The sequence below is a fragment of the Delphinapterus leucas genome, chromosome 11 (assembly GCF_059928025.1).
Source record: "Delphinapterus leucas isolate spDelLeu-1000000601 "Yukka" chromosome 11, BTC_Dleu_Yukka2, whole genome shotgun sequence".
NCBI lineage: Eukaryota > Metazoa > Chordata > Mammalia > Artiodactyla > Monodontidae > Delphinapterus > Delphinapterus leucas.
Genome location: NC_143139.1, coordinates 35898915 through 35924748, shown reverse-complemented (window position 1 = coordinate 35924748; position 25834 = coordinate 35898915). Strand labels below are relative to the sequence as shown.

General features: G+C 42.0%; 1 protein-coding gene across 6 annotated transcripts in view; it reads right to left on the bottom strand.

The window, feature by feature from the left end:
• Window positions 1-25834, bottom strand: part of ANO6 (anoctamin 6) — a 214594-nt gene that overhangs the window by 161545 nt on the left and 27215 nt on the right. For 4 of the 6 annotated variants that reach the window (XM_089920570.1, XM_089920569.1, XM_022572395.3 and 1 more), the window contains exon 2: window positions 9385-9444. The exons of the other annotated variants lie outside the window; for them this stretch is intronic. In XM_089920570.1, coding sequence (XP_089776696.1) covers window positions 9385-9444 — 60 coding nt within the window. The remainder of the gene's footprint in view (window positions 1-9384; window positions 9445-25834) is intronic. 6 annotated transcript variants of the gene reach the window in all.

Here is a 25834-nt window from a genome sequence, read left to right as displayed (position 1 = left end):
AATGCAGGGGACACGGGTTCGTGCCCTGGTCTGGGAAGATACCACATGCCGCGGAGCAACTGAGCCCCTGCTCCACAACTACTGAGCCTGCACTCTAGAGCCTGCGAGCCACAACTACTGAAGCCCACATGTCACAACTACTGAAGCCCGCGTGCCTAGAGCCTGTGCACCGCAACGAGAAGCCACCACAATGAGAAGCCTGCACACCACAACGAAGAGTAGCCCCCACTCGCCGCAACTAGAGAAAGCCTGCGCACAGCAATGAAGACCCAACGCAGCCAAAAATAAATAAATCAATTAATTAATTAAATCTATTTAAAAAAAAAAAACTCTAGGGGAAGCTAAAGTCAGCCCTCCTCTTCCACCAGCATGGCAAATACTCAGAGTTAATAACAAGGCTCTTTTGGAGACGTCTCCACTCTCATGACATGAAAGGCCATGTCTGGGGAAAAATACAAGGACTATGGAATCAGACAGATCTGTTTTCAAATTTCGGCTCTGCTTCCTAGTGGACAGGTGTGTACAGACCTCCTCACATGCAAAAATTGCTGTGAATAATTCCTAATTTGCAGCACAGCCATAAAGATTCAACAGCACAACATGGGTGAAAACACTGAACATGGTGTCTTACATATTTAATAAACCCTTCCTTTCCCTCCTTCTTCGTCTCTTCCAGAATGTACTGTTGAGCCTCCGAAATTAGTGAGATAGAAGTTGGTTACTTAGCAAAAACCTTTATTGGTTTAACTTTTCATCCAAGTAGCAGCAAAGGAGAGACTGGAAAGTGGTTCTTTAAAATTTCTCATCTTAAAAAAAAGGTTATGCAAACTTTGCATTTTATTTCATGATATAATGAAATTATTTTAATATAAAAATGTTGTATATTTACCTCCAGCTAAGTAACTTAGCTTTCTCTGGAAAATTTTAAGGGTATTTGTTTTGGGAAGATTTCCCCTGATAAATGGCGGCTTTATTTACACACTGCCACACTGCCACTTACCTGGGATATGAAGACTCCCAATTATAAAGCATGAACCCACGAAGTCTTACTAAGACTTCAAAAAGATTTCACGCACTTGGGTCATTATTGGCTACTGTCTGCAATCTCTTTACATCATTTTAACATCTATCCTACAATGCAGCCCAGTTTGCGGTCTTGGCTCCAAAAACTTATAACTCTGAATTCTCCAAATGAGAAAAACAGCTACTTTCTGTTACCCCTTTGTGCAGCCTCCTGGCTACCTGTAAGGTAAAGAGATACTGGTTGTAATCTGCTTTCTGAGACAAATCTCTGTAACGGCTACAATAGTAAACATAAATACTGCAAATCTGGAAACATTTTTCAAATAACAAGAAGACATGGGACAAGCATGACCTTAAGTAAACTGAGATGACAGAGGAGTGATAGTTTTTTTTTGTTGTTGTTATTTTTCAGTTACATATTTTTTTTTCAGATTATTTTCCATTATGGGTTATTATAAGATATTGAATATAGTTCCCTGTGTTACACAGGAAATCCTTCTTGCTTATCTATTTTATGTACAGTAGTGTGTATCTGTTAATCCCATACTCTTAATTTATCCCTCCCCACTCCCTTTCCCCGTTGGTAACCATAAGTTTGTTTTCTATGTCTGTGAGTCTTTTTCTATTTTGTATATAGATTCATTTGTATTAATTTTTAGGTTGACATATAAGTAATATATAATATCTGCTTTCTCTGCCTACTTACTTTGCTTAGTATGATATTCTCTAGGTCTATCCATGTTGCTGCAAATAGCAATATTTTATCCTTTTTTATGGTTGAGTAATATTCCTGTGTGTGTGTGTGTGTGTGTGTGTGTGTGTGTGTGTGTGTGTATACACGCACATCTTCTTAAGCCAATCATCTGTTGAGGGCACCTGGATTGTTTCCATGTCTTGGCTACTATAAATAGCACTGCGATGAACACTGGGGTGCAAGTTATCTTTTCAAATTAGAGTTTTCGCCTTTTCTGGATATATGCACAGGAGTGGGATTTCTGGATATGGTAGCTCTATTTTTAGCTTTTTAAGTAAATTCCATACTGTTCTCCATAGTGGCTGTAACAATCTACATTCCCACTGACAGCGTAAGAGGGTTCTCTTTTCTGCACACTCTCTCCAGCATTTATCATTTGTAGACTTTTTGATGATGGCTGCTCTGACTGGTGTGAGGTGATACCTCACTGTGGTTTTGATTTGCACTTTTCTCGTAAATAGTGATGCTGAGCATCTTTTCATATGCCTGTTGGCCATCTGTGTATCTTCTTTGGAGAAATGTCTATGTAGGTCTTCTGCCCATTTTTTGATTGGGTTAGCGTTTGTTTTTGGGTTTTTTTGTATTTAGCTATATGAACTGTTTGTATATTTTAAATATTAACCCCTTGTTGGTCACATCCTTTGCAAATATTTTCTCCCATTTCAGAGGTTGTCTTTTTGTTTTGTTGATGGTTTCATTTGCTATGCAAAAGCTTTTTAAGTTTGATTAGGTCACATCTGTTGATTTTTCCTCTTCTTTTGTCTTGGGAGACTGATCTAAGATAATATTGCTATGATTTATATCCAAGAATGTTTCACCTATGTTCTCTTCTAGGAGTTTTATGGTATCATGTCTTATATTTAGGTCTTTAAACCATTTTGAGTTTATTTTTGTAATATGGTGTGAGGGAGTGTTCTAATTTCACTGATTTGCATGTAGCTGTCCAGCTTTCCCAACACCACTTGCTGAAGAGACTGTCTTTTCTCCAATGTATATCCTTGCCACCTTTGGTGTAGATTAATTGACTGTGGGCATGTGGGTTTATTTATGGGCTCTCTATTCTGTTCCATTGATTTTCATGTGTGTTTCTGTGCCAATACCACACTGTTTTGATTACTGTAGCTTTGTAGTACTGTCTAAAGTCTGGGGCGGGGGGTGTTATGCCTCCAGCTTTGTTCTTTTTCTTCAGTATTGCTTTGGCAATTCTGGTTCATTTGTGGTTCCATATAAATTTTAGAATTATTTGTTCTAGCTCTGTGAAAAATGTCATGGGATTTTAATAGGGATCACATTAAATCTGTAGATTGCTGTGGGTAGTATGGCCATTTTAACAATGTTAAATATTCCAATCCAAGAGCATGGGATACCTTTCCATTTCTCTGAATCACCTTCAACTTCGTTTATCAATGTTTCACAGTTTTCAGCGTATAGGTCTTTCACCTCCTTGGTTAAGTTTATTCACAGTTTTCTGTTGTTTTTGTTTTCTTCCCCAGTGTGATTTTAAATGGGATCATTTTTCCACTTTCTCTTTCTGATATTTTGTAAGTGTAAAGAAATGCAACAGATTTCTGTATATTAATCTTGTATCCTGCTACCTTGCTGAATTCATTTATCAGTTCTAATAGGTTTTGTGTGGCATCTTTAGGCTTCTCTATATAGAGTATCACGTCATCTGCAAATAATGATTTTACCTCTTCTCTTCCAATCTGGGTACCTTTTATTTCTTTTGCTTGTCTGATTGCTGTGGCTAGTACTTCCAATAACTATGTTAAATAGAAAGGGTGAGAGTGGGCATCCTTGTCTTGTTCCTGAATTTGGGAGAAAGGCTTTCAGCTTCCACTATTATGTATTATGTTGGCTGTGGGTTTGTCATAAATGACTTCTACTATGTTGAGATATGTTCCCTCTGTACCCACTTTGGTGAGAGTTTTTATCATGAAGGGATGGTGAATTTTATCAAATGCTTTTTTTGCATCTATTGAGATGATCATATGATTTTTGTCTTTTCTTTTGTTAATGAGGTATACCACATTGATTGATTCGTGTATGTTGAACCATCCTTGCTACCCTGGAATGAATCCAACTTGATCATGATGTATGATCCTTTTTACACATTACTGCATTCAGTTTGGTAATATTTTGTTGGGGATTTTTACATCGATATTCATCAAAGATATTGGCCTGTAATTTTCTTTTTTTGTAATGTCTTTGTCTGGCTTTGGTATCAGGGTGATAGTGGTTTCACAGATGAATTTGGGAGTGTTCTCTCCTTTTTAATCTTTTGGAATAGTTTGAGAAGGACTAGGATAAGTTCTTTGTATGTCTGGTAGAATTCCTCAGTGAAGCCTTTCAGTACTGTACTTTTGTTTGCAGGGAGTTTTTGGGTTGTTTTTTTTTAATTACAGATTCTATTTCACTTCTAGTGATTGGTCTGTTCAAATTATGTGTTTCTCCTTGACTCAATTTTGACAGGCTATATATTTCTAGAAACTTGTCCCTTTCTTCTAGGTTGTCCAATTTGTTCATAGTATTTTCTTATTATTTTTTGTATTTCTGTGGCATTTGTTTTTATTTCTCCTCTTTCATTACTTTTTTTGTTTATTTGGGTCCTCTCTCTTTTCTTCTTGGTGATCCTGGCTAGAGGTTTGTTGGTTTTGTTTAAGGAAGGCCTGTATTGCTAATGAATGTCACTCTTAGAACTGCTTTTGCTGCATCCTATAGATTTTGTAAGATTGTGTTTTCATTGCCATTTCTCTTGAAGTATTTTCTGATTCCCTCTTTAATTTCATTGTTGACCCACTGGTTTTTTCGTAGCATGTTATTTAGTCTCCATGTGATCATTTTTTTTGTGTTTTTTTATTATTTATTTATTTATTTGGCTGTGTTAGGTCTTCGTATCTGTGCAAGGGCTTTCTCCAGTTGCAGCGAGCGGGGGCCACTCTTCATCACGGTGCGCGGGCCTCTCACTGTCGCGGCCTCTCTTGTTGCGGAGCACAGGCTCCAGACGCGCAGGCTCAGTAGTTGTGGCTCACGGGCCCAGCTGCTCCACGGCATGTGGGATCCTCCCAGACCAGGGCTCAAACCCATGTTCCCTGCATTGGCAGGCAGACTCTCAACCACTGCACCACCAGGGAAGCCCCTCGTGCTTTTATTTCTATGGTTGATTTCTAGTTTCATTCTGTTGTGGTCAGAAAAGATGCTTGAAATAATTTTTATCCTCTTAAATTTGTTGAGGCTTATTTTGTGCCCTAGTGTGTGGTCCATCCTAGACAATGTTTCATGTGCATTTGAAAAGAATGTGTATTCTGGGTTTTTGGCATGTAGTGCCCTGTAAATATCAAGTAAGTCCAATTGTTCCATGGTATCATTTAACGTCTCTGTTGCCGTATTGATTTTGTCTTAGAGATCTGTCCACTGATGTCAGAGGGGTATTAAAAGTCTCCAACTGTAATTGTATTCCTGTCAATTTCTCCCTCTATGTCTGTTAGTATTTGTTTTATATATTTAGGTGCTCCCATATTGGGTGCATGTGTTAACGAGTGTAATATCCTCTTCTTGTATTGACCCCTTCATCATTATACAGTGTCCTTCTTTGTCTTTATGAACTTTGTTTTAAAGTCTACTTTGTCTGATATGAGTATTGCTACCCCTGCTTTCTTGTAGTTTCCATTTGCATGAAATATCTTTTTCCAATCCCTCACTTCCAATCTATGTGTGTCTTTCAGCCTAAACTGAGTCTCTTGTAGGGCAGTATATTATTGTTTTGTTTTTTTTTCTTAAATCCAATCGGCCACTCTAGTTTTTTAGTTTGGAGCATTTAGTTCATTTAAAGTAATTCTTGATAAGTATGTATTTATTGCCATTTTAAACCTTGTTTCCAGTTGATTTTATAGTTCTTCTTATTAATTTCTTCTCCTTTTTGTTTTCCTTTTGTGGTTTGATGGTTTTCTCTTGTATTATGCTTGAGTTCCTTTGGTTTTGGTTTTTGTGAATCTGTTGTATAATTTTGATTTGTGGTTACCCTGTTTTTAAGTATGTTGACCCATAACTATATCTACTGGCTTTAGACTAATAGTCATACAAGTTCAAACACGTTCTAAAAGATCTACATCTTTTTACTCCCCTCCCCAACATTTTGTGATTTTGATGCCCTATTTTACATCTTCATGTTTATCCTTTTGCTATTAACTGTAGTTATAACTGCTTTCACAAAAATTATTTTATTGTTTTTTAATCTATGTACTGGCTTATTTAAGTAATCTTCAATCAGTTTATATATTTGCCTTTCTTATTGTGAGTCTCCCTTTCCTATAGATTCTTGACTGTTTTCTACTTAGAGAAGACCTTCCAATATTTCCTTTAGGTTAGGTTTAGTATTGCTGCATTCTTTTCATTTTTGCTTGTCTGAAAAATTCTTTCTCTCTCCTTCTATTCTAAATGATAATCTTCCTAGGCAGGGTATCCCAGGTTGTAAGTTTTTCCCTTTCAGGATTCTGAATATATCATTCCACTCCCTTCTGGCCTGCTAAGTTTCTGTAGAGAAATCATCTGATAGCCTTATAGGGGTTCCCTCGTGACTGACTCGTTCTTTTCTCTTAGTGCTTTTAGAATCTTTAACTTTTGCCATTTTAATTATGGTATGTCTTGGTGTGGGTCTGTTTGGGTTCATCTTGTTTGGGACCTTCTGTGCTTCCTATACCTGGATATCTGTTTCCTTCTTTAGGTTTGGGAAGTTTTCAGCCACCATTTCTTCAAATACATTTTTTTTTTTTTTTTTTTTTTGCGGTACACGGGCCTCTCACTGTTGTGGCCTCTCCCGTTAAGGAGCACAGGCTCCAGACGCGCAGGCTCAGCGGCCATGGCTCACGGGCCCAGCCGCTCCGCGGCATGTGGGATCTTCCCGGACCGGGACACGAACCCGTGTCCCCTGCATCGGCAGGCGGACTCCCAACCACTGCGCCCCCAGGGAAGCCCTTCAAATACATTTTCAATCCCCTTCTCTCTTTCTTTTTCTTCTGGAACCTCTATTATGCATAAGTTGGCGTGCTTTATATTATCCTATAAATCTCATATGTTCCTTTTTTTTTTTTTTTTTTTCATTTTTCTTTCTGTCCACTGTTCTGTCGGGTGATTTCCATTATTCTATCGACCAGATCACTTATTCATTCTTCTGTGTTATTTAGTCTGCTATTCATTGCTTTTAGATCAGTTTTTATCTTGGCAATTGAATTGTCTAATTTTGATTGCTTCCTAATTCTAGTTTCTAGTTTCTTGTTACAGTGACCTGAATTTCTTTCTTTAATTCCTTTAGCATTTTTATTACCTCCTTTTTGAACTCAGGGTCAAGTACACTGAGTTTGTTCTTTCAGGGGATTTCTCTTGTTCTTTTAGTTGTGAGTAGTTCCTTTGCTTTTTCATATACTTACATTTCTTATATTTACATTACTTACATTTCTCTGTCTCTATGAATTTAGGAGAAATAGTTATCTACTTTGTTCTTGAAGGGCTGTTTTTATGTGGGAGCATTCCTGTGCAGGCTGTGGGTCCAATATTTTTGGTGCTAGGGCTGTTTTTGGTATGAATGCCTGCCACATCTTTCCTCAGAGTGTGCTGGACATTATCCCCTTGATAGGGGGTTGACTGCTCTTCTGGTGCCCAGATCCTGCACTGGGTGTTGGGTGATGCCTCCTCTTTGCTCCATGGCTGTCACAGCCCTGTCAGTGGTGAGGTCTGCTCCCCACTTGTTGCAGTAGAAGTCCTGAGGGTCAGGTTCAATAAAGCTCCACTGTACTTAAGTATATGCTCTGCCCCCAAGGAGGTGAGCCCTGAAGCAAGTGAGACCCATTGTGGTCACGGCAAACCTATGTGCTACCCATGCAGGTGTCCAGGATTTTGCCCAGAAGCAGCCCAAGGCCACATTCCTTTCTCTGTTGTATTCATCCCAGACCTAGTACTAAGCTGGTGGAGGAGGCCGGAGCATCGTGGCTGCAGGAATTGAGGTGGTTGTGCTGTGGCCTGGGACCTGTGCTGCCTCTGTGGCAGGCCTCTTCCTGGACCTGTCCACCCCAGATCCACCTCCAAGCTGTGGTGTGAGGTGGGCTTAACTACAGCACTCCTGCTGAGAAAGGAACTGCTGCATAATCCTATCCAGGGGCTGTCCACTGAGGGCATGGGATTCTGTGATGCCACCAACCACCACGTGTGCACGCCAACAAAGTCCACTGCTGCCCAGATCTGGCCCCACTGTTGGAGGGCTGATAATGAGCTCAGATGTCAGCCCCACCCCAACCCTGTACATGCTCACAAGGCCTGCACCACCGGAGCCGTGCCCTGCTGTTAGCAAGCTGACAGTGGGGTTCCGTTGGTGGACCCACGTCCCACCCTACATGCACTAACAATGGACCACACTTCAGGTCCTCCAGCCTGTCTCCAAGCAGCTAGACCAAGTCCTCTCCCAAGGTCCCTTTGCTGCAGTTTCAGCACTTTAGTACATACTAGCAGCCCTGCCCAGCGTGCAGTTCAGGCTTGGAAGTGCAGCAAGGTGGTAGTAGTCAGCGTCAGGGCTGGTCTCTCTCTGCTCTGATTGCTAGCAAGCCAGCATGTACACATGCCTCATGAGCAGAGTCCAGGCCCCTCCAGCTCCCTATGTGTCCCAGTGGGCCTCCCAGCAGACAGGGGAGTTTCATACAGCAAGGGCCTGCCTGTGTGGACACTCCCTCCTTTACAGATCCCCCCAGGGGTGCTGGTCCCATCCTGATGACTTTTTTTTTTTTCGTCCTACTCAGTTACATGGGATCTTTCTTTCAGCTTTGGTCATTTAAGAGATCTTCTGCCACTGTCTGGTTGGTTTTTTGTGAGAGTTGTTCTACGTGTAGATGTAATTTTTGATGTGCTTACATGGGGAGGTGAGTTCTACATCCTCCTACTCCGCCATCTTGATCTCCTCAATAGTTTTTTACTCAATTGAAAAGACGTTAACATATTAATCCTGAGAAGCCAAAGGATTTAATTCAGCTATGCTAGTGGATGTGGTTGCTCAGTTATATATGCATTACGATAAAGGAAATAATTTAGTCCTTAAAACATATTTTTATGAAAGAGCATTTTCATTTTGTCTTAAGATAATGCCACATGGCCCCTTTCACTGACACCACACACACTTGTAAGTATGTTATTCGCAAGTCCCTGGATATTATAAATACCCTGAGCAACATGTAAAGTCACAGAAATCTTGCTTTCATTATTTTGTCATCAAAATCCCCTTGACAAATGTTTCTTTTTCCCCCCCTCAACTCTCTCTCCTGGAAGGCAAGGGTGGGAGTTCCTTGTGTATGAGATCTTGACCCACAGCACAGTGGGCGGTCGACAGGTAACAATAACATTTGCTCTCAGAAGCTACTTTCAAAAGGAGTGGATTATTTTTAGCAATCCATGTGGGCTAATTGGTGAATAAAAAGTTAGGGAATTTCAATTCCACAAACATCATCTAGGTCCCCCATTACATGCCAGCAAGTTACTGAAAGGATATGGGCCTTGTCCTTCTAGAGCTGACAGTCCAAGGGGAAGGGGAAGGAGGGTGGTTCAAATATAAAGGAAGGACATCTTACCCAGGCTGGATGGGAGAGTGGCAGGAGCCATTAAAGGCCTCTTGGAGGCAGGAACACCACCTGAAGGATGAGGAGGCATCAATAAATACAACAAACAAATATAAGGGGGCCAGGTAGGCAGCAGAAAGACCAGTCACAGGCATCAGACCTGACTCCCAGACCTGCTTTTGCAACAACCAGGATCTGACCTTGAGCAAGCCATTTGACCTTTCTAGTTCTCCTTTTCCTTATCTATGATATGCAATGGTTAGATTTTGTCAGTTGACCTTAACCCTTGCTGTGCATCAGAAATCATCTGGGATCTTTCTAAAAATCCTGGATCCTTCCCCCCAAAATGTGGTTTTAATTGGTGGGGCAGCAGTGTTTTGGGCAATAGCTTTCCATGTGATGCTAGCCTGCAGCCCAGGCTGAGAACCACAGGCTGAAATGAGCTCTCAAGCCTATGGTTCTCAACCTTTAGTGCACAATAACATCCTCCCAGTGCAGGCTGCATTCCCAGCAATTAGGCGAGACTCTCTGGGGAGGTGGGACCCAGGCATCAGTATTTTTGAAAGTTCCCAGGCTGATTCCGTGGTGCAGCCCAGATTGAGAACCACTGTCCTAGGCCCTCTCACGACTTCAGTTTCCTATATGGCCAGTGAAAGACGGAAAAGGAAGGAAAGAGAAGCCAGTTTCTCCCATAAGAATGAGAATTCTTATGTCAAATTAAAGAGAGAATTGAGTGCCAAAAGCCCCCGATAGAGTTGTAACACACAGTAGGGTTGATTTTGGACATGTGCATAATTCATGTTGATGCATGACAGGTAGAAAATGTCCGCTCCAAAATGCTCTCAGCTCTAAATTCAAAATTCCAAGGACTACATCTATAAAGTGACTCCATGGTGTGTTCTCGGCAATACTTAGAATATGATTTGCATGGTTGACTGTAATATGAACATTATATTCCCTACCCCAAGGTTACTTAAATCCACTTATTAGGCAATGGTGAACTAAACAAGCAGTAATTAGAAACACTCCAGACTACCTTTTAAATCTGTTGCTAAATTATATTTTGCCTGCACCAAACTCATACACACAGCATGTCTGCAAGCATCATGAAACCAAAGCCTCAGAAATATTTATGTTAATAAGAGCATAAGCCACCTCTGGGCCCTCACATGGGATTCTTCAGGGAAGTAAGGGCTCCTTAAGATGAGGGCTGTTCATTACTGTTATTTCTCACACCTGGGTAAATAAAGCACTGCCCACATCTGGTTAGAAATCCAAGGAGAAAATGAACTCTCCAGAGGTCTGGAAACGAAGAACACCTCTGATCGACTGCCTCATTTCCTGAAATGAGTCAGAAATGAAAGTAATTCTTCAGAAAAGAACATCTGCACGGTGACGCAGCTTATAAAGTAACGCCAGATGATACCTGTGACTAAGAGGCTGGGCCTGGGGAAGGAGGAACGGCCTGGACAACAGGGCTGGGGCCCCTGCACTGCACTTAATCTTGGAGCTGCTGCTGTTAGCTTAGAGGGTCTGCAAATCCAATGAGCGGCTGGGCGTCCTGGTCTCAGCTGTAAATCTTGATTAGCGGTAAGAATGCTCGCATGCCATTAGAAAGCTTGCCCCTCTCTGAAGGGTCGAAGCAGCCAGAAAGGATGCATATGTCGGTGTGGACAAGGAAACAGCAATGCTTACAAGAAAGACGATTTTGCTTAACTAAAAAGAGTCTATGCCTGCTGATTTGGAGAGCCTTTCTTCCTGAGGAGGAAGGACCGCTGTACAGAGATGACCTAAGGCCGCCCAGGGAGGCCCTTCCTTCACATTACGCAGGAAGGAGACGTACTGGCATATGGTCAGGGACTGGAGGGCAAGAAAGACAAACACCTTTCACAACAACTCCTGTACGAACCAAGAGACAGGAAGGTGAAAAACAACGGCTGTCGTCACCAAAATCGGACGCCAGTTATTTTTATTAAGTGGCGCATTACTATTCTTTCCATAATGGGTATTAAAAAGAAATGCATCTCCATAATGCTGGTGGGGGGCTGAGGAGGCTGGAAACAATCTCAATGCCCATTAATAAGTGACTAGTTAAATTAAAATCTCATACATGCACAATGGAATACTATGTAGCCATTTAAAAGAAGGCCAATCCAGAGCATGTGCAGATCCAGAGATACGTATTTCGTAGGATACATGAAGACAGGAGGAAAAGAGGCTCCTGGACTCTGTTTAGAGCTAAACAGAGTATGTAAACGTGCATGTAAATGTATTTAAAGAAGCTGCCTTAGTGTAGGAGAAGGGGGCTAGGAGAGTGTCATTCTTCCTTTTATACCCTCAATACAGTCTGAATTATCTTTTCAAGTACCTACCACCCCACTGCTGTTAATAGGCCTTAACTAGGAAGGCTATTTTTGGTTTCTTCTTTGTACTAGTCTCTCTATATATAATTTAAAACAAATGAATGTTATTTTAAATAGATATTATGGGCTGAACTATGTCTCCTCAAAATTCATATGTAGAAGCCCTAACTCCCGGTACCTCAGAATGTGACTATATTTGGAAACGGGCCTCTCAAGAGCTGATGAGTTAAAATGAGGCTGATAGAGTGGGCCCTAATCCAATCTGATTGGAGCCCTTAGAAGAAGAGGAAATATGGACACAGAGAGAGACCTCAGGCTGTTCACACACAGAGGAAAGACCATGTGAGGATGCAGCGGGAAGGTGGTGTCCACAAGCCAAGGAGAGAGGCCTCAGAAGAAACCAAATCTGTTGACACCCTGACCTTGGACTTCCAGGCTGCAGAACTGTGAGAAAATAAATTCTGTTGTTTAACCCTCCCAGTCTGGTATTTTATATGGAAGCCCTAGTACACTAACACAGTACAGGCATTCCTCATTTTATTGCACTTCACTTTACCGCACTTTGTGGCTACTGTGTTTTCTACAAATTGAAGGCTTATGGCAACTCTGCATCGAGCAAGTCTATTGGAACCATTTTTCCAACAGCATTTGGTCACTTCATGTCTCTGTGTCACATTTTGGTAATTCTCACAATATTTTAAACTACTTCATTATTGTTATATTTGTTACGGTGATCTATGATCAGTCATCTTTGGTGTTACCACTGTAGTTGTTTTGGGGCGCCACGAACTGCACCCACATAAGACAGCAAACTTAACTGGTAAATATTGTGTGTGCTCTGACTGCTCCATCAACCAGCTGTTCCTTCTCCCCGGGCCTCCCTGCTCCCTGAGACACCACAATATTGAAACTAGGCCAGTTACTAAGTGAAAGGAAGAGTCAAACAATGTGGCAAACGTCATTGCTGTTATGGTAAGAAAATGCCACAGCAGCCACCACCCTTATCAGTCAGCAGCCGTCAACATCAAGACCTTCCATCAGCAAAAAGATGATGAATTGCTGAAGGCTCAGATAATGGTTAGCATTTTTTAGCAATAAAATATTTTCAAATGAAGGTAGGTACCTTGTTTTTTTAGACATAATGCTATTATACACTTAATAGACTACAGTATAGTGTAAACTTAACTTTTATATGCACTGGGAAACCAAAAAATTTGTGACTTGCTTTATTGCGATGTTTGCTTTGTTGCAATATTTGCTTCATCATGGTGGTCTGGAGTCAAACCCACAGTATCTCCCAGGGATGCCTGTATATACATAAATAGATGGGTGAAATTCAAACTAACATAACATGGAGACAGGCGCCCAAAAGTCTTCAGTGGGTCAAAACCCCGCTATGTCTGCTGTGATGAAGATGGCCTCATCTGGCATGTGAATAAACTGGGGCACATGATGCTTCTGACTAGATCAGGGTAACCCAATTTAGTGACTTGGGCCAGGACTAGAACAGGTTTCCTATCTCAGTCAGGACTCAGTCTGCCTATGCCACTTACCTTTTACTTAACAAATCCCATAACTCAAAGGAATAGAGGGCTTCCCTGGTGGCGCAGTGGTTGAGAAACTGCCTGCTAATGCAGGGGACATGGGTTCGAGCCCTGGTCTGGGAGGATCCCACATGCCGCGGATCGGCTAGGCCCGTGAGCCACAATTACTGAGCCTGCGCGTCTGGAGCCTGTGCTTCGCAACAAGAGAGGCTGTGATAGTGAGAGGCCCGCGCACTGCGATGAAGAGTGGCCCCCGCTTGCCACAACCAGAGAAAGCCCTTGCACAGAAATGAAGACCCAACACAGCGAAAATTAATCAATAAACTCCTACCCCCAACATCTAAAAAAAATTTTTTTAAAAAAAGGAATAGAGCTCAAGATACGTTATTAGTGTTCTTTAAAGGCTTGGCTTATATTCAAAAGGCTTTCTTCTTGTGCTGATAACTAATGAAAAAGAAGGTGTAACTGTAATATTATTAATCAATTTAAAAAATAAAAGATTTGGTACCAGGGTTTGTAAAAATTTCAAAAAACAAAACAAAATGCCATATTTCCGCACCCACCTAATTTTTTTTATAGCTTAATACATGTAGTCTCAGGTCACAATGCAATATATTAAAAGTATGATATTCCTAGGCTAAAATATCCTTATGAAATTATATAGATTTTTATAAATTAATCAATCATCCCTTTAAAAATTAGAGTTGGGCTTCCCTTATGGCGCAGTGGTTGAGAGTCTGCCTGCCGATGCAGGGGACACGGGTTCGTGCCCCGGTCCGGGAAGATCCCACATGCCGCGGAGTGGCTGGGCCCGTGAGCCATGGCCGCTGAGTCTGTGCGTCCGGAGCCTGTGCTCCGCAACAGGAGAGTCCACATCAGTGAGGCCCACGTACCGCAAAAAAAAAAATTAGAGTTTAGTGATAAAAGAGATATTAAACCCACAGACTTTACCTACAGATTCTATAACACAGAAGTGGGCTAAGATCCAGGCACATGAAAAGAAGATCAAAACTTGAAGCTAAGTATTTGGTACAGTCAGTTCAGGCCACGTTCTGAGGAGGGCAGACTCACTTTTGCCTTGAATGGTTAGGGAAAAGTTTCAACAAGGGCAAGAGCTCTAAACCAATCTGGTATTAGACACATAAAGGCTAAGGAGAGGTAATATATCCAGGTCTGCCTTGCCACTGAGTATAAAGTTTTAAAGGCAAGAACTATGTATCTAAGATCCTAACAGAGTGCCTGGCACATAGTAGGCATCTGCCAGAGCTGGGGCAGGGGAACAGTGGGGGAAAGTACACAGTATGCTCACCTTGGGGTCTGTGGTGCAGGTTCTTGTAAGGAGGTTGTGGGATATAAAGTTAAAGCAATTGGGGCCAACCTGTAGACTGACTGAAGTCTGGGGAGTCTTTAAAGTTTTTTCTGAAAGGGAATATTATAGAACACAGATGGGACCAGCAGTGACGTACAGAATGGACCAGAGAAATGACAGGGAAATGACAGGGAATCAATCAATCAAAGGGTTAATCAAAGGAGGTTAATCATGTAATCTATTGGGAAAAGTCTCAGCTTCCTAATCTATAAAATGGGCATCGTATTACCTATCTTCATAGGGCTATTATGAATACTAAAGTTGGGCATAACACATGGCCTGACAGTAAGCACTTAAGAAAATATAATTGCTATTATTATCATAATGACTATTCCACACTGAAAAATAGAGAAGGAAATGAGTGAGAGAACAAGTGTGAGGTGCAGAAGCAGGGTATGTCTCCTTGGGCTCTCAAGTCCTTTAAAGACAGGATGATAATGGCTTTTTTGGAGTGGAATGTCATATTGGGGCTGAGAGCCTCAGACCACATTTGGCGCTCTGGCTTTTTAAGTTCCTTTTTCTGGTTATTATCAGAGGGCCCACAGCGCTATATTTAGAGTCATTAGATACATATGAAGCTCTACTGAAGATAATGGCATTTTGTCTAACAGGAAGCAATGCTAACTTTATTTCTTTTTGTCAACTTGACCTTAGAAGGAAGAGTTACTACACATAAAAAAGAAATACATGCACATTTACATAAATACATACACGTGTACCCATGGTAAAAACGTTTACCAACTAACCTTTATGTATCAAACATCATGAAATTAATGCATCAGAGATCCGTGTTAATATTCCTATTCTCAACATACATGATCTATTTAAAAACTGCTTACTCTTTGGCCCTGAACCAGGTTTCAACATTTACTGTATCATTGAAGGGTATATTACTTCTTAAAATTAATTCAAAAACAAAACAACAAAACAAACAGAACCCACAAAATTACCCAAAGGGACTAACACAAAGGGAGAAAAATAAGGCATAACTGATTCGTTTTGCCAGAGCCAAGAGAAACTTTCCAATAAACAATGAGGCCCAGATGAAGAGAGAGTCAGCAGTCAAACAAATTAGTCAACTAAAGGAAGTCAAACACACCAGCATCATGTGGTGACTGTAGACAGATATCAGCCAGCACATATACATACTCAATACTGAAGATGAGTGACATCTCAGAAGAAAACAGCAGAGGACAAAATAAGGAATTTAGAAGTGGGAAGAAGAAAAGGATTCCTGTAAAGAGAACAAAGGCTAAGACAACATGGGACAGGTAATGGGGTGACCGCCAGATAAATCAAGAGACATGAGTTTGAATCTCTCTGCTTTGTCCACCCAACTGGTTTTCTTCAGAATGTTTCTTAACTTTTCTAAGCCTCAGAATCTTCATCTGTTGTCTGAACAGGGAAGTACTGTACGATATCCAAAAGTCTCTTGCAGCTTGGATAAAAGACCAGAAGTTTCTGTTTAGATGATAAAGTTACTTTTTTTTTTTTTTTTAATAGGCTACTTTCATTGCACAGTGGGCTTCAAGTGCACAAGTCTGGAATTTCACAGAAGGGAGCCCCGTGGAGCACAGCCCTGAAGCCTGAGCTAAACCAAGGCCTCTGAAATGAGTACAAACAGCTGGACAGTTTGAACATTCCCTGTGCTACAATGTTGACCTAGGCCACAATTACTTTGCCTCTGCCCTTCCTAGCTCTTCCTCGACGGATACACTCTTTACCCAATCCCAACGCTTCACACAATCCTGCCAAATGCAAGTAAGACACACATTTATGAAAAAGTTGGTAGAGCTCATCAGGTGTAAGAGGAAATGAAAACGTTTGGTGGCCGCCCCTGACCTTGAGAAATGACAATAACCAGTTCTACTTATTGCCCTGTTACAATGAGTAGTCCAGTAAGTCCCCTTTCAAAATCTTCATAATCTGAAATGTGAAAAAATATTTATACCTGCGACAATCTCACAGTATTATTTATAACAGCAAAATAATCTGCTACACGTTAGATCTGCAACGATCAAGGGATGATTATGTAAATGGTACCTCGACTTAAACTCTCATCCACAGCCCCTGTGCTCACCCTCCATGGGAATCAAATTGCCTGCTGATAACAACCTCCTCACCAGACTTAAGATCCTGGAGGCAAAAACCGTGCTTTGTTCATGGACTCAGCCACAAAGTCTACCTCACAGTGAAGACAAAATAAGTATCTGTGAAATGTTTGCTAGCAAAGGCTTCCACGTCAATTCTGTCTGGTGGAATATTATGCAGGTATTAAATGTGGTTTGTGAAGCATTTTTAAACATAAGGAATGCTGCTGATGAAAAGGTCCTGGAGACGAAAAGCGGTGAATGTATATAATGCCACTGAATCGGACGTTTGAAATTGGGTAAAATGGTCAATTTTATGTTCTGTATATTTTACCACAATGAAAAATAAATATTACGGAATGCTTATGAGGCAAGTTAAGTGGAAAGACAGCATACTGTATTTCTAAACTATATAAAATTCTGCGTTTTTAGAAGGCTGGAAAGAAGCACACTAAGGTATTCATGTTTGGTTTATCTTTGAGCAGTAGCATTAGGGGTGATTTCTGTTTTATTTGCAATTTTCTGTTTTTTCCAAAATATCTACAATGGACCACTTACACTCATACTTTGGGATCTGCGGATGATTGGTTCCAGCACCCCTGCAGTTACCCAAATCCTGGATGCTCAAGTCCCTTATATAAACTGGTGTAGTATTTGCATATAACCTAAGCATATCCCCCTGTATACTTTAAGTCATCTCTAGATTACTTATAATACCTAATGCAATGTAGATGCTATGTAAATAGTTGCTGGCTTGTGGCAAATTCAAGTTCTGCTTTTTGGAACTTTCTGGAAATTTTTGGGGGGAATATTTTTGATCCACGGTTGGTTGAATTTGTGGATGCAGAACCTGTGGATACAGAGAGCTGACTGTAACACTACAATCAGAAAAGTATGTGGCACAGCAGACGTCAGGGATAGGAAGGTTTGGTTACCAACAGGTTTAATTTGGATGAGAATCATTCACCTTGCTATGAGCCTTGATACTGCATACCATCTGTGCTTGCCCACACTGTGGAGACAACCCAAAGGCATGCCATTAGGGTTAAAATTTTAACTTTATTATATTGAAATGTCTTTCTCTTCTTTTTCTTTTTGCAATGCTGGAAAGCATGCATTACAAATTTGCTGCTCCGTAAGTATGCTTTGTCCAGGCTGAGAAATAGGAATTGCTGATTGTTTTGGACATGTAAGTGCCGAAATGCATCAAATGCACAGTTTGTCTCAGAGGTGAAGGCTTTCCGGACCTGGGATGGGCCAGTTTGGAATGCCTCATAGAGAATGAGGCATCCAGACAGACTCAGTAAACATGAGAATCACCACATTTAAGGATAAATTAGAAGCAAGGCCTTTGGAGTTGCACAGACTCAGGACTGAAGTAACATATAAAAAAGACCTAGGACTGCCACCTATAATTGTTATGTTGAGTGCTCCTGGCCTCAGTTTCCCCACAAATAAATGGGGATAATAATACCTGCCCCTTGGGTATTAAATGGGATGATGTTTGCAAATCTGAGACACAAGAAAACCCAGAGCAGAGCCTGTAGTCAGTAGGTGCTCAATCAGTATCACTGGTTTCCTTTCCTTCTTTCGATAGAGTATCTAATCTGGGAAAGCAACAGTAAATGACGTGAATGCTAAAAATGACCAACTGTCTATAAACAAAGTTAATATGATAGGAGTAAAGGAAGATATTTTCAATAATATTTTAAGTTATCCCATCAATTCAGTTCTCATATAGTTCAAAACAATATTCCTATTCTTTGTTCCTTAGTAATAGGAAAATATTAATCACTATTCTCTGTGTACTTCACACACCTGAGACCATGAAGCCACCCTTCACTTCCTCCTTCAGTGTTCCCATCTTAAAATCTTTCATTCCTTTAAACAAGCTCTGAGCCCTCTGCAAGTTCCCCCCAACACTGTAAGGGATCCTCCAAAACCCTGTGAGCAGGGCTGAGCTTCGCGTAAGGCAAGCGCCTGATCCATGCATCCCAATGCTGAGCTTTGGAAAATACAACTAATTATTATGCTTCTGAAGGTTACTTGACTTGGGGCGACCGATGGGGGTGTGTGGGCGCTCCCAAGACAGATCCAAGTGTGACCAGTAGTGCCCTCCGTCTGCTTCCGTAACCTTTGTCCCTTGCTTTGCTTTGTCATCATCAACACTGTTTAGCAAGCCGATAGCTTCTGAGATTGCATCGGATTCAACATTGCACCAAATTTCTCCCTTCAAAAGAGCAGCCTGTATCTTTGCAGAAGATCTGCTCCCTTCCTTGATGAGCTCTTTTACTTGAGTGCCTCCCTGGGCAAAGCAGGAAAAGAACCAAACAAAGGATGATGGAAGTCTTCAGCTGTCTGGGGTTTCCTTTGTGCAGACTGAACTATGAACCCCACTACTCTCAGGCTAGAAAGCTCGAGTGTGTTCTTTCAATAAACATGTCCTGAGCCGAGCGGTAAATGCTGGGTATTCCAAAATAAGCCAGTCTTGCCTTATGGAAGAAAAGAGTATTAACAAGGACACCATAGTGCAATATGTTCTAAACAAAGGTACACAGCTGCACAGAGGGGCAGAGGAGGACACTGGGTTTGACCAGACAGGATTCTAGGAGTCAGGTAATTCACACATCTCTTTACCAGCCACTGAGGAATGAATGAGCTGACCCCACAGTGTCTCTGGGGGGTTAATGCTGTTGCAGTCTTTTAATGCAATCTCTTTAACACCATTGCCACTGAATTGCTTTGGTTACTGCATTTGATTTCTTGTTCCCCTCACATGCTCACCTCCTTACTTTATTTTTGGAATAAAACATGTGGTGCTTTCATTCTCTCCCCAGTCTTTCAACCCCATAATGTTTCCTGCCCTGGAGAGTTGCTTTGACTATCAGGGAAAGAACACTGTAATGGCTTAGATGGAGCAAACAGAAAGCAGGAACGAGCCTGCTGGCTGAAAGGAGCCAGAAAAGTGTGCGTGGAACAATTGCCTGAAGTGCCCACTGTGACCAGGCCCTCAGCGGCCCTAGCAGGTGAGTGACTGCCCTGTGAATGCCCAGGTGCACCCCTGTCAGCTGCAGCTGGGGACAGTTTATCTTCGAATCATTGTCTGTCCTCCGCCCCTCACCTCACCCATTTCCAGTGGCAGAATATTTGTCAAGAGTGATTTTTAACCTTTCATAGGCCATGCAACTCTTTGGGAAAATAGTGAAATTCAAGGATCCTCTCCCCAGAAAATTTCTCAGAAGCACATAAACATAAAATATTATATACAACTTCTAGGGATTCGCAAACTCCTGAAGCCCATACCTGGAATACTAGGAGGGGCATACTGTTCGGTTTGAAAGTTTTTGAGCTTCTATCACGTGCCAAGCACTTTGGAGACCCCACCTCAAACTCAACTTGTCACCATTCTCTGTGTCGAACTGCTTTCCCACGCCCAGCCTGCAACACGGGTCCCCATGTTATCTGCCCAGGAAAGTCCTATTCAGCAGCTTAATCATCACTTTTTTTTTTTTTTAAATAAATGTATTTATTTTATTTATTTATTTTCGTCTGTATTGGGCCTTCGTTGCTGCCCGCAGGCTTTCTCTAGTTGCAGTGTGCGGGCTTCTCGCTGCGGTGGCTTCTCTTGTTTTGGGGCACGGGCTCTAGGTCGCAGGCTCAGTAGTTGTGGCGCACGGGCTTAGTTGCTCCGCGGCATGTGGGATCTTCCCCGACCAGGGCTCTACCCCATGTCCCCTGCATTGGCAGGCGGATTCTTAACCACTGCACTACCAGGGAAGCCCTTAAGCGTCACTCTTGAATGAAAACATTCTGAGCCCTTCACCCTAATTCCCCCACTGCCCCCAAGAGGGTCTCATCACACCTTATTGCTATATGACTATACTCAGCAGGTCCTTGTATCAGAGATCCTGCGGCATTTACTACCTTCGTGTATTCACATGCCTCTCTTCTCCTGCTAGATGATAAGCAACCTAAGGGCATGGATTGTAACTTCATCATCTTTTATTTCTAGCTTCTAGTAAAGTCCTTATTCTGGAGAAAAACAGTCCATTGAGGGGAAACAGACACAAATTCAGATAATTTTAACACTGGGATCCTAATGGTCAACCTGATGGGATAAGTGATTTTAAGCTAAACCTTCAAGGAGCAGCAGCAGTAAATGAGAAAAGTTAGGAGTGGACATTACAGCAGAGGGGCAGGTGGGCAGGAAACAGTGTGTACGGGGAGCAAAGTAATTCAGGATTCAGGGTGACTGAAAATGTAGGCAGGAGGAAGCTATCAGAGATGAGGAGAGAGCAGTACAGAGGGGATGAGGTCATGAAGGGCACTGAACGAGGTGGAAGGGAGCTTACATTTATTTCGTAAAGGTAGGAAGTCACTGAAAGACATTTTTTTCTTTCCTACTTGAAAAGTGACAGATAATAGTTGCAGAAAATGGAGAAAAGTCATAAACATTTACAACCCCACCATATTGAGACAACCGCTATTACCATCTTTATGTATTACATAAACACGTACGTATGTGTATGTGACTATGGTTTTCGTGTACTTTTGATCCTGCTAACATTTATGAAGCATTTGCTAGATACCAGACATCGTGCTAAATATACTACATGTATTCTGTCATTATGTCACTTAATGCTAACAAAACTTCTTAGAGGTAGTTCCCATAGTAATCCCATTTTAAAGAGGAAGACATAGTGAAGCGCTGAGCGGTAAGGGGGAGAGGGAGAGGTACAAGGCCGCCCAGCTAATATGTAGCAGAGCTAAGATTCAACACCAAATTTTCTTACTGTAAAGACCACTCTCTTACACTTCAATTTTTTAAATTTATTCTCACTCATTTAATTTATAAGACGAGTGAATCACTATATCCAGTCTTCTCAAAAAACTCCCTTTGGGATCCGGATTAGCATTGTAGTAAACTAAAAAAAACAAACCTGAAAAGCATGAGGACTTTACTACTGTCTCCCCAGACAGGGAGCACCAAAACCCCCTGCCATTTACTTAAATATGTTGCAATCTTGGTAAAGCTTACAGTTTTCTTCACTGAAGCCTTGTAAGTTTAGGAGGGTGACATGTTGAGACATGCACTGTAGACAGATTAATCTGGCAATGGTACAAAAAGGTGGATCTGAGAGGACAAGATTGGAAAGCTGCAATACAAACTAAGAGATAAGGCCACAGTCCCGGTGAGAGACACAGAAGCCTAGGACCAAGGCGGTGATATTTGGGATGGAGGCAAGAGAATGGACTCAGAAAACAGGAGACAGAATTTAAAGGACTGGGTATGGAGAAAAAGCAGCAGCAGGGTGGTGTGAGGACAGAGAGGAAGTGGGGAAGGTGGATAGGGGGTGCCATTCACTGGGAGAGGGAACACAGGAAGAGATGCATTTTTTCAGTGTGTGCATTTTGAGGTGGCGGTTGGGGAATAATGAGTTCAACTGTGAACATTAAATCACTGAACACATTCTGAGTGCCTACTACATGCCAGGTGCCTTGCCAAATGCTGGGGTCAGTGGTGAACCAGACTGAGGAGGTCACAGGACAGGTGGAGTGGGGGTAATAGAGTAGGAAAACAAGGAAGCACAGGGGTGGGTACATCCCAGTGGAGATGGCCTGGAGGGAGGTCTGAAGTCCAAAGGCAGGTCAGACCCTATAAACTGCAAGCGTGAATGGAACGCCCTCAGAAAACACATATAATAGAGCGAGCAATAACAGGGAGCTCCCTGATGGCCTAGTGATTAGGATTCTGGGTTTGCACTGCCATGGCCCAGGTTCAATCCCTTGCTGGAGAACTGAGATCCAGTGAGCTGTGTGGTGTGGGGGGGGGGAGGGGAGGGGAGGGGGGAGGGGAGGGGAGGGGAGGGGGGAGGGGAGGGGAGGGGAGGGGGGAGGGGAGGGGGGAGGGGAGGGGAGGGGAGGGGGGAGGGGAGGGGAGGGGGGAGGGGAGGGGAGGGGGGAGGGGAGGGGGGAGGGGAGGGGAGGGGGGAGGGGAGGGGAGGGGAGGGGGGAGGGGAGGGGAGGGGAGGGGGAGAGGGGAGGGGAGGGGAGGGGAGGAAAGGGAAGGGAAGGGAAGGGAAGGGAAGGGAAGGGAAGGGAAGGGAAGGAGGGAAGGGAAGGAGGGAAGGGAGGGAGGGAAGGAGGGAAGGGAGGGAGGGAAGGAGGGAAGGGAGGGAGGGAGGGAGGAAGGAAGGAAGGACAATAGAGCGAGAACAGAAGTGAATCCAGGTTGGTGCTCTGAGTAACACCAGGATTTTAAGTCAAGCAGAGGAAGCAGGAGACCAAGAAGGAAGAAACAGTCAGACACAGGAGGGGCCAAGAGAGCCCAGATCCCACAAGCCAAGAGGGGAGCAGAAGGAATAATAACCCATCTTGAGACTATCCTGCCCTTGGACTTCTCAGGAAGGATGACTTTTTTTTTAAATTCAAAGGTCATTCAGTCTATTTTAAACATTAAACAAAGTCAGATAAAAAGTCCGTGAGGAGGGTAAGAAGTCACACCTCCTGGTCGTCTCTCAGAGGTTTATCCACCAGCCATATGGAGTGGATGATTAACATTCAGCAGGAAGTGAATTTACAGCCATGTGCCTGCCATTCAGATGTGAAATGTTTTCTGCTCAGTACACCCAATAATAAACACATTAATACAACTTCAGTTTAAAATACATTTATGAATAATTTTATACATTTTGTAAATTTCCTGGCAAGAATGATAATAGAACAATCTATTTTCACCACTATGTGAAACAAAAAAGAGGAATGAAAGGTTCAGTTAATCACGGAATTTAATATGCTTTATAATAAATATCAAACAGTCATTACTTGGGCTATACAAAGGGTGGCTGAGGTCAAAAGATGATTATAACAGCAAGAGTGTGTGCCCGTATTTATTCTCTGTCAGTCGCTTACATTTGCATAAGAAGTTTCCTCTACTCATCAATTTTTTACCACATTAGAATGCTAGAAATCAAATTTGTTTTTTTCTGATTTATATATGGGCAGTAATAACATGATTTGGTAATGATTAACAGTAGGAACATTCAAATAAATGGAAAACACTCGCCCTTCCAAGGTACCAATGCAACGACAGACAGATAGGAAAATAAATTACATTCACTGCCTTAGGTAAAGGCTGGAACGGCTTAGAAAGCCAGGAAGGCACCAGAATCTGAAATGATTACTGTGGCAGTGTTTGATAAAGCCAGGAAAGGCCAAATACTGTGAATTCGTCATCTTTTGTCATCTTTGTCAACAGTATGTGTACGTATGTACGTGTACACAACATATGCACACTTGACTTGATGGCAGCCTGATCATAAAAAGAGAGGCAATAACTTCAAGATTATAGTGGAGACATGTGGGGCTGGAAGGAGACGCAGGATCTATCCATCCAGGAACCGATGGAGTCATAATTTCGCCTCTTGATAACCACCCAGAACTGGGAGTCACAACTAGTAGAGACCAAAATTTAATAAAATGAAAATGACTTGTACAAATGAACTGATTTACAAAACAGAAATAGAGTCATAGACATAGAAAACAAACTTATGCTTACCAAGGGGGAAGGGGAGGAGGGATAAACTGGGAGATTGCGGAGCACAGACTCCAGATACGCAGGCTTAGCGGCCACGGCTCACGGGCCTAGCCGCTCTGCAGCATGTGGGATCTTCCCGGACCAGGGCACGAACCCGTGTCCCCTGCGTCGGCAGGTGGACTCTCAACCACTGCACCACCAGGGAAGCCCCCCAAACCAATTTTAACCAGACAGTATATATTGTGTAAGGCCAGTCCATTCTGATTAGCTGGTGCCTGCGCCGTATCGGCTGTTAAATATTTTTTATTTAATTTATATTTTATTAAACATAATACTTAACTCCTGATATAAACAAAATGTTAACGGACATTTATAGGTGCTATCGTTTTGTTTCTTCCTCTGTATATTCTTACTTTCTTCCAGCGAAAATGTAATATTTACGCGATTAAACAAATGTGACATTAAATTACCCAAACTACAGAATGTTCTCTACTCGCTGTAAGGGTCTTAACTTACGTTATGCTGGTCTATAGAACATCTCACTATCAATAAAGCAAAGAAATTTTTTTGACAGAACAAGGAAAGGGGGCCAGTTTTAAAAACAGACACAAAAAGCCATTAATAAAAGACACAAGAGGGCTTCCCTGGTGGCGCAGTGGTTGAGAATCCACCTGCCGACGCAGGGGACACGGATTCATGCCCTGGTCCGGGAAGATGCCGCGGAGCGGCTGGGCCCGTGAGCCATGGCCGCTGAGCCTGCGCGTCCCGAGCCTGTGCTCCGCAACGGGAGAGGCCACAGCAGTGAGAGGCCCACGTACCGCAAAAAATAAATAAATAAATAAATAAATAAATTAAATAAATAAATAAATAAATAAATAAATAAAAGACACAATAAGTCTTTAATGAAAGGCTAATCAATAAAAGGCTAATAAAAGTGTTGATTTAACAGCATCTGCAGAGAGTAAGCAAGAACAATACAGTGGTAACCTTTTTCCTAAGCAAGTCTCAAGAGAAAGATAAACACCTGAGTCAAGAATCACGACAATTCCCTGTTGTGTGAAGGTTTCCACAAATCCCCAAAGCTGACTTAGAGAAAGAGATTTATAAGGATCATGTCTTTACTGTAATTTGTCCCCTCAGAGTCCAAATTTACATTTACACTTAGGTGTGTCAATGACCAAACCATCACCTGTAAGACGCAATGAAATAACACAACGTAACTTTTATTAATAAAATAAAATAAAGGCTGATCCCCACCGCCACCACTTCCTTACAGTTCACTCTGAGCCTCGGTAAAATGTGGGAGTTGTATGGGCCTGGGCAACAAAACTCCCTCACAGCAGTGAAATGAGTATTTAATGAGAACACCGACTGTCAGCCCAATTTCAGCATGTGTCCCTATCTAAGAAGCAATGGAGAGATGTCATTTCTTATACACTATAGCTAATAAAAACAGGAGTTTAAGAAATGACAAAAAATTAAAATTAAAAAATCACCTAGACTTTAAAAAAAATGATTAAGCATGTTTGGAGACATAGATATGTTTGTGTTTAGAGATT